The sequence below is a fragment of the Chionomys nivalis genome, chromosome 3 (assembly GCF_950005125.1).
Source record: "Chionomys nivalis chromosome 3, mChiNiv1.1, whole genome shotgun sequence".
NCBI lineage: Eukaryota > Metazoa > Chordata > Mammalia > Rodentia > Cricetidae > Chionomys > Chionomys nivalis.
The window spans coordinates 48,276,681-48,293,388 of NC_080088.1; the positions used below are offsets into that span (position 1 = coordinate 48,276,681).

At 42.7% G+C, this 16,708-nt stretch overlaps 1 protein-coding gene across 1 annotated transcript in view; it reads right to left on the reverse strand.

Annotated features, from left to right (window-relative positions):
* Nucleotides 1-357: 357 nt before the first annotated feature.
* Nucleotides 358-16,708, reverse strand: part of Plcxd2 (phosphatidylinositol specific phospholipase C X domain containing 2) — a 58,212-nt gene continuing 41,861 nt past the window's right edge. Inside the window, exons 3-4 of the mRNA XM_057765899.1 lie at nucleotides 15,223-15,464; nucleotides 358-6,198 (exon numbers count right to left, since the gene is read on the reverse strand). Of these exons, the coding sequence (XP_057621882.1) occupies nucleotides 6,042-6,198; nucleotides 15,223-15,464 (399 nt within the window). The 3' untranslated portion in view covers nucleotides 358-6,041. The remainder of the gene's footprint in view (nucleotides 6,199-15,222; nucleotides 15,465-16,708) is intronic.

A 16,708-nucleotide genomic window follows, 5' to 3' on the forward strand; every position in this document is an offset into this window, starting at 1 on the left:
TACTCTTATTTATTCATTGTATGTGTGGCTAGGTTATTGCTGAGTATTTTTGCATTCAGCAATTATTCAAATTAGGGTGAGCCAGGGATGGTGATCCAGTGAGACTCTGGATGTCACTAAAGTCTCTGCTAACTTTAACAGAAATAATTGAAGTGCTAAGGAGAAGCTTGAAGGAGCCTGGTAGACATGGCTGCGTACACATTCCACACCTCGGTCTTCTTGATGATGCTTCAGCTCTTTAAAACAGAGGTAGACAAAAATAAATAAAAAACAAAACAAACAAACAAACAAAAAACAGAGGTAGACGTAGGTCAGTAAGAACATGCTCATTCAAACCAAGGAATCACAGCTATTAAAGATTCATGTTTATTACTAAGATTAAACCTTGATAAGTGGCTCAAATCCAACACAAGGAAATGCATCATATGATCAGAACTATTAACACTTCTTTTCACAGTTGAAATGAGGTATTGTGGCATCACAATATTTTAGGATGAATCATGTGATTTAATCCAGGTCACAGGAAAGAAGAAAAAGATATAATTGAACAATTACTTCCTAAAGGGAAAGAAGCCAAGGGAAATATGTATGAAGGTGACAAACCACAAATACATTTCAGAGTATCAAGCAGCATATATGCACAATTTTATCCCTAACCTTAAAATTGGTAAAATTGATTACTATTTCTTAAGTTTTTCAAACCACATGCGTTGCAGTGTAAATCAAGTAACAGAAGATAAAACACAGTCTCCACCATAGCATTTATCAGATACACGAATTATCTGAACTGACCAAGACTTATTTTTACTATGACAATTTCTGTGATTTTAAATTACTGATCGGGAGGGACTAAGTATTACAGTTGGTATATTCACAATACAAATAATTCATATACAACCTACAGTTAATACTTATGAATTCTGGGGTAATAATTAGTAGCAGCAAGGTAATGTTATTTCTAAAATATGACCTAATATTTATCATCTTGATACTATAGATCAATAGCTGACATGTCCTTAGTGCTATGAAAACAGGTGTGACACTGTGACTGTACAGAGCTGCCAAAGGCCTATGTGACTTTTCAAAGTGCTGTGCTTTGTAGTGGACTTAGCACTGAGAACAAGCCTGTGCTATCTGAATTAAGTATTGGTCCCAACTTCAGGGCGCCAATTAAGCATAGTTCTATGGACTGGGTGGGAGCAGGAGGCAGAAGGATGCATTTGAGAAAGCTAAAAAAAAACAGCTACCACTACAGTCAGAGAAAACCTTCTGTTAGCCTCTTGTGATGACGTCATTGGCCGATGATGGGAATGCTGGGAGATAGAAGGAATTAGCACTCTATGGAGGGAATGGGAAAGAGTGACAGAACGCCTCTAGACTGGTGATGCAGTTGTCTCAACAGCCATGCCTCTGAATTCCCCCCCAAAGAATGGAGGGAATTGGTTTATTCAAACCATTTTGTTCTAAAATGGGCTTGATAAATCCTAAGAACAAGTTTGCCAGAGTGGATGTTAAAACACATTACCTAAAGCAGAATATCCTTATCTCAGAATATTTTTAACAGTTTCTAAAACTTTGCTCTTTGAAAAAAAATCATTAGCATCACTGTAGGGTTGCTTCCGAGTTAGGATAGCTCAGACATATGGCCATTAGTGCCAGGGTTTGTAGCAGGAAGTTGGGGAATCCAAAGGTTGTAGAAATAGGAGGTCTCCTGGGGCAGTAAAGAGCTGATTAGACCATCTGGAATTAAGGGGAAGTTTATGTCAACACTTCTTGTTATTCAGTCAGTTTGCTCTCCTGTGTCCCAAGGTGACACTATTGTGTCATGAAACCAGGGTACCACCTAGAGGAAGCATCTGTGGATGAGGGTTAAGATGTACTAGAAGATGATGGGATCTATAGGGACATCCATGCTCTTCTATGCTGTACCAAATGAGCTTCTTGTCAGCTCTGATGTCTGATATCCTCAGTGTCTATTGCTTCCTGCTGACATGTTGAGAAAGCCCACCTCTCAGGGGCCAACATACATTTTGGCATATTTCTTTGAGCCCCACACATTATTCAGACTCCAGAAAGTATAATACATAGTCAAGTTTAATCAGGCTGTACCACACTCTTGGACAATGACCTCAACCATATTATCTGCACATGTGTACAGAGGGAAGAATCATTGGAAAGGTACAGCCCAGAGTGCAAGGCATCTAAGCCCTAGGACCTTATATACATCATGAACTAGTCAACTGAGATTGGCAGCGTTATTAAAGATGAAAGAACCAAGGACAGGTTAGCCTCGGGTCAGTTGCTCAGCTAAGGGAAGAGACCACCTGACTGTGACCCTTTCATTCTCCTCTTCTGCTTCCCAGAACTTAATAGACAGTCATGTACATCATAAAACATCTGTAATGACGTCACTTTGTAGCCCTTTTGCTTCTCAGAGAAGGCAGCAACCTTTCCTACCTTTTACTGTGTGCTAATGCTAATGACTGGGTTTCTCTGGGATTGCTTCCTACTGGTAAGACTGAAACAAAAAACCAACATGGCTAGCCTGACACATCAGAAAGCTCCATTTCACCTCAGAATGCTGCATTTCATTGCTTTCTTGGATAGAAACACAAATTTTCAGATGTGAACATGAAGTTATGAAAGACCTGAGATTCTTAAGGTTTATCATTGCCCCTGCTCAGATCTTGTGCTTTTCTTTGCATGTATATAAAATCCTGGATTTGAATTCTAGATTAACTGTTCTAAAAAAAATTCAGGGGTCTAGATCTGGCAATAAAGGAAATGAGGAGTATCAAATATCAAGCAGCAAATATAAGGAAATTTTTTTTGCATGACTTCTAAGACAGCCATATCAGACCACATCCTCAACACTCATCAGTTCCTTCCATCAGGTCCACCCTGAGCTGTCTGTTCAGTCCTGAGAACATTGTCTCTATCCATAACATACATGGAACTTTCAATAGGTTTAGGCTTTGAGACAGTTTCAAGCCACAGAAACTTAAAAAGGTCTGGGCCATGAAGGAAATATGGCTGTGTTGGGATGGTGCAGAGAACCAGATAGGAATGGGCCCAGATTCTAAGTTAGTAAAGCAGCATTCTGGTTGCTCTTGAAATCGATTCTGAATCATTTTGAGAGCCTTATTTTGATCTGAATGATTCCCAGGATTTTCGAGAACACGTCATATGTTTGGGTCTGAATTCTTACTGGTAAATATTGCAGAATGAGACATGGGGCCTATATTCTGTTGCTATTCTGTCCAACTCACCCGAGTTTCTGCCTGGCCTTCAAGGAACAGAATACACGCTACAGCTTTACAGCATAGAAGAAGCTTTTGTCTCAGGGCAGAGATTGAAGTACTTCCTAGGGAAGATTGTGAATAAGCCTCTCCCTCCTACCTCTCAGACTTTCCCATATCAACAAGGCCGAGCCCCTCAAGCAGCATGGAGGAGCTTGGATGCGCACTCACTACAGGAGCAGGAGGCCTATGCACATGGCCTCGGAAGTGTGCTGTGTTTCTGTGTTACGCATGCAAACACGGAGGTGCACTTGAACGTAAGAAGTGAAGTACAACTATGTATGTATGAACCGAGGCAACGGATGAAGTAAAAAATTAACTGAACAGTCGACAGCCTTAAAGTGAAACATGTATCCAGGGCAGATACCTGCTGTCACAGCGAGCCACATAGCACCAAGCACCTGGGCAAAGCTGAGGTTCCAATAACACAGAGCAGAATGCCTCTTTCTCTTGCCTTCGTATCTCTTTGTCAAGTAACAAAGGCTTAACGGATGGAGAATGACCTAGTCCCTGGTAAATGATTGAGAATTCGAATCAAACAAACAAAACGCAATAATTAAAAACAAAACTAAAAGCCAAGGTTTTCAGAGCTTCTCCGAGGGGCTCAGTATCATAATTGGAGGAAAATTAAGATAATGAGGGTACACACTCCTATGCCATTAAGAAGCTCCGTGCAGAGAAGAAGGCTCCATCAAATTTGACAAGATCATTCTGGAAACCTCCTCTGGGAGGGATTAGTATGCAAGAACAGGAGAAGTTAAAGCAGGTATTCCCAGAGGCGTTTGTGCTGTGGCCTCCATGAACTATGGAGATTAAAAAGTCAAGGCCTAAATTACTTTAGGGAGAAAAAAAGGCCAGATGATCAACAGTGAGGGGCATGCATGTGTTCTCAATAGCTCACCCAAGATACCCCCACTGCAGCCAGCATGCACGGTCTGACTAGGAAACCGAAGGAGACATAGGAGAACTCCTCGGAGAGGGTCCAGCAGTCTCTCCACTCAGGATTGCCTCTTTATAGTCCTCCTTAGGAGCTGGGAATCTGACACCTCCTCAGGGATTCTCGGACAGGGCTGAGGGGTACCAAAGCATGCTCATGCTTGTACTAGGCTGTTATTCCTAGCCAATGCTCTACAGAAATGCCTGTGTAGTTTGTCATGACCCTTTCACCTCTGTTCCCGTCTATGCCTTTGGCAGTGGCTTCCTGGATCGCATCCACACCTACACACCACCCTTTTCAGGATGGGGGTGGGGTAGGACATCTTCAGCAAAGAACAAGGTCACTCACAGCCCTGAGATGCACCATTCAGTGCTTGGGTGGAAGACCACAGCAGCATCTCTCCTGGGTCGGAAAAGTCCAGTAAACGTCTGTGTGAGTGCTCTCGAGGCGGTAAGCACTGCAGATACTTCCTCTATGAATAAATAATGAATAAATACAGGTACAAAGCAAAGGAAACAAAAGAGGTCTCTTATCAATAAAAAAAACACACCACTTATCAATTAAAAAAAAAAATTCCCTCTTGAGTTTCCAAGCTCTCACGCAGTGGTGCTCGGTTGGCAGAACAATGCACAGGGAAAAGCTCAAATGGAACAACAGGTGGAAATGTTTCAGCGTTGCTTTTCTTTCTCACTTAACGATATACAAGTCACCCTAAATGTCCCCGAGGTAGTCTTGTTTGCAAGGAGTTGCAGATTAGTTCCAAACGCACTTGGAGCTTGCTCCTGTAATGCATTGCACGGTCCCACACGTCCTGTGTTAGCCTCCATTGTGCAACGGACAAGCAGACTTCTGCTTAGCACTGTGACCCGCAGCAGACCAGGCTCCAGGCAGACCACCATAAAATGGGATTTTGGTATCTGCGTGAAGACCTCGCTCCAATAGGATGGTGCCAAAATGATGCAGGTGCTTGCCTGATAGTCATTTGGGGAGAGAGCTACAAGATTAAATCAAAGAATTCTGGCATGCAACACACATGCATGTTTATCTCTTATTGGGCCCTCACATAAAAGATTCCCTACCACCGTTCCTTTCATTGTAAAGAGGCCCCCCGCCCACAAAAAAATGTAAGGAACCAATACTTTCAGATAGGGAAACACATTTCTGATGCCAACCAAGGGTAGTGTGTACTTTTTACATGAAGAATTAAGGGAAACACTTCCAGAGCCAGCCTGTGGCTGAAGAGTGCCATTATAAACACATCTTGCTCCCATAGAGAAGTGGTGATATTGTACAGTTCAAGAGAGAACCCAGTGCTTGGCTCCCTAGGAGCCCCTCAGAATTCTAGGTTAATGGCAAAGACCTCCCAGAGGGTGGTCCGTGCCTATATGCGCCATTGCCATTCTTCTGGACAGGAATGCCTTTCCAATGTAGCCTTCACACAGGCGCAAATGCCCACAGAAAACAACAGGAAGTTGGGACGATTAAGATGTTGCATAGCTCATGGAACCCGGAAATCATACTTCCTTCTTCCATTTGTGACCAAAAGCCACTAGGTAGGTCCTGACCTTGGCCATATAAAATATGCGCTCTTCCCTTAGACTTAAGTTTTTAAAAGTCTCATTTGGGGAAATGCATGAAAATCCCGGGAGTTCTATCCAAATGGCTCTGTGAGGAAAGGTGGGGAGGACCCTCTTTCTCTTCCTCACTTCACCATGACTGCCTGGGAGTGAGCCATCCTAACTGGAACCCTCTAGAATCCTACCTTAGATCAACAATCTCAACATGAAATTAAACAAAGCATTAATTCAACACTTAGTCAGAGCTTGGTCCTCTAGAAGGTCATTCAGTTCAATCACAGTTGTGGCAAAGTCCACCAGGTCCACGAAGTCAGATGTGATGATGTTGACACCCATGGCGCCAGGCTTTTGAGTCTTCACCCAGTCAAGGATGGCAGGGAGATTCCTACATGGAGGAAGTATTGAGTGAAAAGAAAACAGACAGAGATAGTAGTAGTTAGACAACTCCAGAAATGGAAATAAAATGTTTGTTTTTATACTACATAAAGTATAACAGAAACACACAACTCCCTGGGGTGAGACTCACATAAGCCTTATATTCCCATGGATATGGATATGGAGTTAGCATCCTACCTGAGAACTTATCTTTCCAAGGTTTCTCTTATGCAAGAAACTATTTACTCACAGATCCAAAAGACAGCCAGAGTGACAGGATTTCACAATACCAAGTCCAACAGTCCTCTCGTTGTTAGCTTCTTAGAATTCCTCATGAAAAATCTCAAATATATGGCAAACTGATAGAACTGTTGTGGTAAGTGGATCTACCCCATCTTTTACCACTAAAATGTTACGATTTTGCTTGCCACATATCTATTCATGCATCAATATCTTCCTGTCAATGCTGTGTCTATTTTTGACATACTCCACTTAGAAACATATAAAACCCTTATATATGTCAGTGTGCATGTGATTAATTGCATTTTTAATAGTTCCATATATTATCCCATTGTATGATGACAACATAGCTTACCCATGTTCTTATTGTTAGATACACCAGTTGTTTTCAATTTGGGGTCATTATGAATAAACTATTATGGGCATTCTTCTATGAGTCTTTTTATGGGTAGCATTTTATTTTTCTTGGATAAAAATCACGGGACAAAACTGGCCTGTGGGAGGGTTTATTTATATTTAGTTTTATAAGAAACTGCCAGTCCCACCAACAGAGCAGAAAAGCTCTGGACAGTTAATATTATCCTGAAAAATTGGTATCTCTAGTGTTTTGAAGTCTCGTTATTCTAAATAAAGTATGGGGACTCATACCTGTAATCCAAGCACATCGAAGGTTGGAGCAGGAGGTCTAACGGCCACTGTGTACCTTCTTTATACAAGAACCTATGCAACACTTTGACAATTTTTTCCATTTAATTTTCATATATTCTTTTTGTATTTTCATTTGTTCTCTAGACTTTCATGCAATGTGTTTTGATAGTATTTGCCCTTTGTTCTTTTAAACGTTGAGTTTTAGAAATTCTGTTTACATCTTAAATACTACCGTTTTGTAAGAAATATTTTGCAAATATTTCTTCTATCCTGTAACTTGCCTTTAACTTTCTCAATGAAATATTTTGATTGGATTGAATTCCTTAATTTTTGATGGAGTGTAATTTGTTAATAATTTTTTCTTTCTCTTAAAAAAATTGATGTGGTCCTTTGAACCCCATAATCTACAAGTCCCACTCTGCCTCCAAACCCACCCATCACCCATGACCTCAGCGGCTCACTGAGACACAGACTGGTACTGCAGAGAGCAGACCAAGATGTGAGTGACTAGGACCACCCCGCCCCTCCCCACACACACACCTCGACAGCCCAGTCTCTTGCCTCTATAGGCCCTTGGGCAAAACCCCAGGCCCTTCTCCCACCCACCTTGCCTGTACTAGCTGGTCAGCTGGCAAGCCTCCTGCAGATAGGCTGCTCCAGCACCGCCCCATCAGACCCTGTAATCTACAAGTTCTTCTCTGCTCCCAAACCCACCCATCCCCTGAGAACTCATCTGCTTGCTGAGACACAAAGACTGCACAGAACAGACCAAGAGCAGCTCCTGAGACACAGACAGTTGCAACCATCAGTCCAAGAGAGGATCCCTAAGACACAGACACCAATTGCAAGGATTAGGCCAAGAGGCAAAGACATTGCTTGTACCGATTAGAAGAAGAGATGGGTCAGTACCAATGCAAGAACATATTCAACAACCTCCAGAGGAAAATGGAAACACCAGAACCTAGTGGTCCTACAACAGCAAGAACTGAACATTCTAATCCCGAAGCAGGAAAAAACAACTTTAAATATAACTTTTTGAAGATGATAGAGACCCTTAAAGAGGAAATGAAAAGCTCTCTTAAGGAAATGGAAGAAAGTAAAAAAAAAAAATGGAAGAAATCAATAAATCTCTTAAAGAAAGCCAAAAAACTAAGATAAAAACAATCAAACAGGTGAAACAACCAATTCAAACAGTTCAAGACTTGAAAATTGAAATAGAGTCAATAAAGAAAACACAAACCAAGGGAATTCTGGAAATGAAAAATCTGGGTAAATGAATAATAACTACAGATGCAAGCATAACAAACAGAATACAAGAGATGGAAGAGAGAATCTTAGTAGTTGAAGATACGACAGGGTCTTTCAAAGAAAGTGTCAAATGCAACTAAATTCTTAACACAAAACCTCCAGGAAATCTGGGACAATTTGAAAAGACCATTCCTAAGAATGATAGGGATAAACGAAACAAAAAGAATTCCAACTCAAAGGCACAAAAAAATATATTCAACAAAATCATAGAAGAAAACTTTTCCAACCTACAGAAGGATATACCTATGAAGGTACAAGAAGTTTACAGAACACCAAACAGATTAGACCAAAAAGTCCCTTTGACAAAAAAATATCAAAATATAGAATAAAGAAAGAATATCAAGAGCCACTAAGGAAAAAGGCCTAGTAATATATAAAAGCAGACCTATCAGAATTACTCCTGACTTCTCAGTGGAAACCATGAAGGCTAGAAGGTCTTTGACAGATGTGCTGCAGACACTAAGAGACTAGGGATGCCAGGCCAGACTACTACACCCAGCAAAGTTTTCAATCACCATAGATTGAGAAAATAAGATATTCCATGACGAAACCAGATTTAAACAATACCTACCCACAAATCTAATCTTAAAGAAAGTACTAGAAGAAAAACTTCAACCCAAAAACGTTAGCTACACCCATGAAAACACAGGCAATAGATAACTTCACATCAGTAAAACCCAAAAAAGGGAAACACATGAACACTACCACCAAAAATTACAGGAATTAAAAATAACTGGTCATTAATATCTCTTGATACCACTGGACTCAATTCACATATAAAAAGACACAGGCTAACGAATGGATATGAAAACAGGATCCATTCTTCTTTTAAATCAAGTGGGTGTAGCTATCCTTGTATCTAACAAAATAGATTTCAAACTAAAATCAATCAAAAGAGATGGAGAAGGACACTTCATACTCATCAAAGGAAAAATCCATCAAGATGATGTTTCAATCCTGAACATCTATGCCCCAAATACTTACTTAGCAGTAAAAAAATAATGACATCTTGAAATTTGCAGGCAAATGGATGGAACTAGAAAAAAACATCCTGACTGAGAAAACCAAGACTAAAAAGACAAAGACGGCATGTACTCATTCATTAGTGAATATTAGACATAAAGAGAAGGATACTTCCTGTAGCCCATGGCCCCAAAGGAGCTAGGGAACAAGGAGAACCCTAAGAGAGACATAACATGAATTGCCCTTGGAAGGGAAAATAGACAAGATCTCCTGAGAAAATCAGGAGCATGGCAGGAGGTGGGGGGTGGAAGAGGATGGGAGGGGAAAAGGGAAGCAGATAGAGAACATGAGGTTAATAAGATGTGGGAAGGGGCCAGAGGGAGAGCGAGCAAGGAATGGGGCTGTCGAGAAACCTGGCACTAGGAAAATGTCCAGGAATCCACAAGGACGACCCCAGCTAAGACCCTAAGCAAAAGTGGAGAGAGTGCCTGAATTGACTTTCCGCTGTAATCAGATATGTGACCACTTTAACTGTCATCATAGAACCTTCATCCAGTAAATGATGGAAGCAGATGCAAAGATCCACAGCTAAGCACTGGGCTGAGCTCCCAGAGTCCAGTAGAAGAGAGGGAGAAGGGAGACTATGAGCAAAGGGGTCAAGACCATGATGGGGATACCCACAGAGACAGCTGACCTGGACTAGAGGGACTGGCTGGACTGGCAGCAGGGGAACCTGTATAGGACCAAACTAGGCTTCTGAATGTGCTTGACAGTTGTGTGGCTTAGGCAGTTTGTGGGATCACTGGCAGTGGGACCGGGATTTATTCCTAGTGCTTGAACTGACTCTTTGGAGCCCATTCTCTTTGAAGGGATACCTTGCTCAGCCTAGATAAAGAGGGAGTACCTTGGTCCTTCCTCAAAGTTAGGTGCCAGATATTGTTAACTCCCCATGGGAAGCCTTACCCTCTCAGAGGAGTGGATTGGGGGGAGGGGGTAAAAGTGGGAGGAGCAGGAAGAGGGGAAGGAGTGGGAACTAGGATTGGTATGCAAAATGAGAAAAGATTGTTTTAAAAAATTAAAAATATCTAAAAAATAGCGCTGTGTCCTTATGAGGGTATGTGCATTGTGTAGGGGTGTTCATAGAATCTAAATAAAGGAGTTGGATCCCAAAGATGTCCTCCCATGTTTTCTGAAAGCTTCAGGGGCTTCTCCTTTCTTTTACTCTCTAAAGCTATTGCCAGTGTGATAGTTTGAATGCAACTGACCCCCATAATCTCAGAGAGGAGCACTATTAGGAGGCGTGGCTTTATTGTAGGGGTATGGCCTTGTTAAATGAAGTGTATCACTGTGAGGGCTGGCTTTGAGGTTTCCTATGCTCAAGAAACTGCCCAGCATCTCGGTTGTCTGCCTGTAAGCTGCCATGCTCCCTATCATGATGATAATGGGCTGAATCTCTGAAACTGTAAGCAAGCCACCCAATCAAATGTTTTCTTTACAAGAGTTGCCGGGGTCGTGGCCTGTGTCTCTTCCCAGCAATAGGAACCCTAAGACAGCAGTCAATTTTTGCAAAAGGCATAATGTAAGGGTTAGGGTTCGCTTTCCACACAGAGAGTTAACCCAGTACTGTGCGTGCCTCCTCTGTAACAGACTAGTATTTAATCAGCTGCCTCTTGAATACAGTTGCTGGGGTTATTTTATAAACAGAAGGCTTCCGATGTGACAGAGGCTCAGAGCCAGTGACGTAAACAACACTTTCAATCCAATGTGACCTAAATGTGAAGAACCACAGAAGGGCAGAAGAGAGCAACCAAGGCCACTCGCTGTCTTACATCCTGGTAAACACAGCTCTGCTCACCAAATGCTCCTCAGCAAAGGAAGGTGGAAACCGGCTCACATTTGATGGCGGGACCGGGAATTCTTTGGGTTGGATTTCTCTAACTAACATGGATGCCCCTTCTCTTGTGACTCATGCCCTCCCTGGAAGCCACTTCCCCCATGTCTATTCTCCTTTGAAGCTGCCCTCCCTTCTGCCACGGCGTGCCCTCCTTTCTTGGTCTTCTAGAGTGATGTTTAGACTATGGCTGCATTTTCCACCTCCTCTTCCTTCATCTTATGGTGATAAAAACTGAGTTCTTCTCTTACTCGGGGGGGGGGGGGATATCAACAGTTTACCAAAGGCTTAAAAAAAAGTCTTATAGATCAATTTACATTTTTATTTTAATAGCTGGTTGTGACTCACGATTGTCCTTCATTTTTATCTGGGAGTCTTGAAGAATTTAGTTTACTAAAATTCCTTGTCCTTCTGCTCCACTTCCCTGGGAAACAGGGTGCATCAGAAAGATAGTACAATAGTACATACACGGAAAGTGTTCAGAGAAATGCCTGCTTACTGCATGGCCGAAGAAAAGGGATCATCAGCAGACAAGTAAAAAAGTAAAGAGAGAAAGATTTGGGGAGTGTGGGTAAGAAATTCTATAATATATCCACACAACAAAATGTTGCGAAGAGGAACCGAAAACACAGAACCCTGTTACAGACAAAGGCCAATAATTCACAGCACTCCAAATGAAGGACATGGTAGTGAGCCTGTCTGCATTCACGGTTTGAAAACAGCCTTTGTCAGTGCCTATGTTTGGAGATCCTACGCCATCTGCTGGTCATTCTGGGAAAATGATGCCCGACAGCCTGGATCCACCACCACCGCCACCACCACCGCCACCACCGCCGCCACCGCCGCCACCGCCGCCACCGCCGCTGCCACCACCTACCGCTGCCGCCGCCGCCCTTGCAGCCAGAGCCACACTTAGGAGGATTCCAAGAGCGTGAACGGAGCTTTCGGGAAAAGCTATGTAACCACATGGTCTCCAGGGACAAAGAGGTCTGTGTCAGCTTTGGGTCGCGTGTGTCAAGCTTTCCCAGGGCAAGTATCAAATGAACCGGTTGACATAAAGGGAAATGTGGAACCCGCTGGCACTGACCAGGAACAGAGAACTTCTCAGATCTCGGCTGGGCAGGTATCCGCTGACAGCAATCCCACGGGCTGCAGCACTGGCCTTCAAACTTCCCTTTGACCTTGAGGCCACCTCATTTCTTTACCAGTCACCGTCACAAGCATTTTCAGATTTCCCAGGGGTGAATCAAATCACAACCCAGAGATCTCAAGAACTTGTACAGGGTCACCCCATTGTCCGTGGGGGACTGTGTTAGTTCACTTGGGGTGCCAAACAACACACACACTAGTGATTTCAAAGAACTGAAGTTATTTCCTCCTGTTCTAGACACTGTCAGCATCAGCACAAGATTAAGACGCTGCAGGGTTGGACTTTATCTGAGGCCTTTATTCTTAACTTGTAGGTGATTTCCTCCTGCCCAAATTCCACTGCCCCCCTCCCCGACCGTGTGGGATTTTCTCTGTGAACCTACACAGATCTCTAGGACCTTTTCGTTTGTTTTTGGAGACGGTGTAGTATATCCCAAGGTGACCTTGAATGTCTGCTTCTCGTTGCCTCCTGAACTCACAGGATTGCCGGCTGGTCGCCTGTTTAGCTTCTTTTGTCTTCCCTTGGTTTAAATTTCCTTTGGACTTCAATGTGGGCACAGCAGGATTGGGCCTAAAGGCCTTTCAACTTGATTAACACTTTAAAAGGCCATTTCTCCAAATATACTCACATTCAAAGGAGCAAGGATTAGGCTCTCTGATCTCTCCAATACAGTGGACACAGAGAGAGACCGAGTTCGCAAACTTGTATAAGAATAAAGGCTCTTTGCTTTTACATAAGGACTCGGTCTCCTTGTTGGTTTTAGGAGCACTCCGTGATCTAGGCACAACACTGTCTTACACCTGCATCTTCCTGGCACTCCTTTCATTCCTCTTGACATTTCAAAGTTTATCAAATGAATAAATAAATGGTGGTAAGCTGCAAACTTACCAAAAGTATGAGGAAAATGGAATGGGAACATGAACATACAATATATGGAAAGGAGAGTTTACGATTCTAGATCTTTTAAAGAGCTACCACACTGGTTTAAGGTTTTGTTTTGTTTTTTTTTTTGTTGTTGTTGTTATTTTTTGTTTTGTTTTGTTTTGGTCAAACATGGTAGCTCACATTTATAATCCCAACACTCTTGGAGACTGAGACAGAAGGATTGCAGAGTGTCAGTCTGAAGCCAGCCTGGGCTGCAGAGTGAGATCTTGTCTAACTCTACCATACCCTCACCCTCGCACCCCCGCCACATCCCCGCCAGAGAGTATTCCCATTTATCCTAGTCATGGCCTCTCTTGGCTTTGAACTTACAGCCCTCTTGCCTTGGCTTTCAAAGTGCTGGGAATCGCAGCACCACGGCTAGCCCACGGAATTTTGTTTCCTGCTGAATGCAGGTGATTTGGTTGAGACTAGAAAGAACTGCCTAAGAAGGGGCGTCCTCTTGTTTGGCCCATGGTGGCCATTATAAGAAGTCTTCAGCAGGAAGGAGGAGCACAGTTGCTGTTTGCCTGTTAAACTCCTGAATAGGCACATGACTCTTTTCTGAAACGGTGCTCTCCAAACTTAGAACCAGATGACAGTGCCTGTCCATGTGACTGGCCACGTGACCCCCCAAAGCTTTCACTAGCCGAACTGCAGTCACCACCCAGAGCTCAAGAACCAAAGAGATGCTTGTAAATAGAGGTTTTAGAAGACTCGAATACATTAGTTTCTGCAGTCTGCATCATATACCCACATGTGCATATATCCATATATATACACAATCTGCATATATGCCCACATGTACATAGACATGTAATATACTCTCTTGACATCCTCTATCCATTACTCACTGGTGCCCAGGACAAAGAACATCATCTCACACAAAATGACTACAAGATCCCTGCTTAACTGTATACCAAACCTAATTCTGTCCCAAGGGAGTATTGGAGGCTGTGGCATGAAACTCAAGATTCACGGTCACCACAGAAGAACCAATTCCTGAAGGACCAGCTTTCAGTCCCTAGCACAGAGCGCAGCAGCTTGTTTACTGCTTAAACAGCCAACTGCACGGGCTGTAACAGGATCACCATGGGTGTGCATCATAAAGAAAACACACAGCGACGTTGTCTCAGAGTGCTTGTTGTGGTATCAAATCAGAGTGAGTATTTATGGAATAATGTAAACATTTTAGCAAAGTGTCCCAGGATTCTTTGGGTACTACTCATGCCTCCTAGAACCCACAGCTTTCAACAGTATACTTTATAAGTTTTGTGTTTGTTTGTTTTTGTAATTCTCAAAGTCTAGAATTTTACTGTTGTGTATTTAGAATAAAATCAAGATAAATGTGTGTGTGTGTATTCATGCAAGTGTATTCGTTTGAGTGCTCGTGTCTATGCTTGTGTGGGAGGCCAGAAGACCATGGTTGTCAATCTTCGGATGTCATCCATTTTGTTTGAGGCAGTCTCTTACTGGTTTGAAACTTGTCAGTTAAGGTAGGTTTGCCAGCCAGTAAAGCCTCAGGCATTCAGCTGTTTCTGCTTCTCCAGTGCTGAGATTCTGGGATCACATGGGTTCACTGTGCTCAGGATCGTTTTTGGACGGGGTCTGGAGATCCTCATGCATGCAGGACAAGAACTGAGCTATCTTCATAGCCTAAAGTGTGTGTGTGTGTTCAAACTTCTCCTAGGAGTGGGGCTAGGTATTTGAACCTATAGTTCAGGTATCAGGGAAGCAAAGAAGGATAGATTATGAGTTCAAGACCAGCCTGAACTGTCTCAGGAAACCAACCAAATCAGCCAACCAACCAACCAATCAACTAACCAAACCAACCCATCAACCAACCATCACCACTACCACCACCAATGAAACAATAACATAACCCCTACCTGTGGGGTGAAGTCACCTCTTACCTGTGAACTAGTGTGTTCTTGAGGCCCCCTACCAGGCCTCGGGCAATGGTCTTCACTCTTGGGGTGAGGATGGCCTGGGAGACATGGAAGGCCCCACGTGGGGCTCGCTCACTCAGGGTGGTCTCCAAGAAGAGGATCAGTTTCTGCACACTTGTGGTATTTGCCCAGGGTGCTGGAATTTTCTTTCCTGGCCACAGGAATGGGTATTGCTTGTAGAAGGGACAGTGGTAGAAAATGAGAACCTGAAATGTTCAGAGCAGATAAAGGTCACCAACATATAAAAGCTGAATACTTGACTGGGGGTGGGGATGGGGGGTTGGGGAGGGAGGTGCACAAACATGCGCAGAAGTAACGGAATTGTTCGTGTAAACTGAAATATAAAGGGAAGTCACGTCTCTGTGCAAAGTTTTGTGGAGCTGGATGAGAGAGTATAACCTCATGATTGTGGGAAGCTAGAATGTTGAAGTTTGGAGTCGAGTTGTTTAGTGCTAGCCTTGATTCTCTCAGTAGTCATTCACTGCTCACACGGGTACCAGACTGCCATCCTTCTGACCAACGGGCTAAAACCTTTGGTCTGTATTCATAGCAGACCACCAACTTCCAAGACCAGAAAGGTCCACTGACTGCATGTGAGACCTACAGTACTTTCTCCCACCATAACCCACCTATTTGTGGTACCTACCAATGTTGATTAATACATTGCCTTATGACTTTCTTTACTTCAGAGGCTAATCAAATCACATGTGACCATTTCCACAATGAACATGTTACTCCAGGCCACCTGAGTCTGTGTTCCAAGACCTTTCCAATTTGGTTCACAAACAAACTATTTCTTATTCTCTTTGAGGCGAGAGCTGTGTTTTGCACAGGTCATATTTTTCTTTTTATTATGTATTTGTTAATTTTTACATGGCAGAGGGGTGGGGTGGTGACTTTTGGGAATTAGTTCTCACCTTCAAATAGGACCTAGGAATTTAATTTAGGCCATCCATTTTGGTGGTATGCCTTACCCACTGAGCCATCTCAATGGTCCTATTGATTATTTTTTAAAAAATAAAGCAGCAAAGATTTACTGAGAACTTGCTGTCTAATTCAATGACTTGCTTTTTGTCTGTGCACGTGGGAAAAGCAAGGCCACCTTCTCACAGTTTGTCTCGGATAAATTCACAAAACAGACAAGATTATAAAGGAAATTGACATAAAACAGAGGAATTGTACCTACTCATATGACAAATACATTTGTAAGAAATTAATGTAAAGCCTTATGATAAATGCATTAAATTATTTTGATAGAGTCTAATAATCTCCATTAACTATGAGTTAGTGATAAGCATGAATGTATTTTAAGACAATCTGCAGAGAACCTGACATGGCCATATCACTGAGGCTAACTGACAGGCAGGGCTAAGCCTGCAGAAGTAGGATATTACCGCCAACATGCATGACTGGTGGCCACGTGAACTCTTCAGCTCAAGGTGAGTAAAAG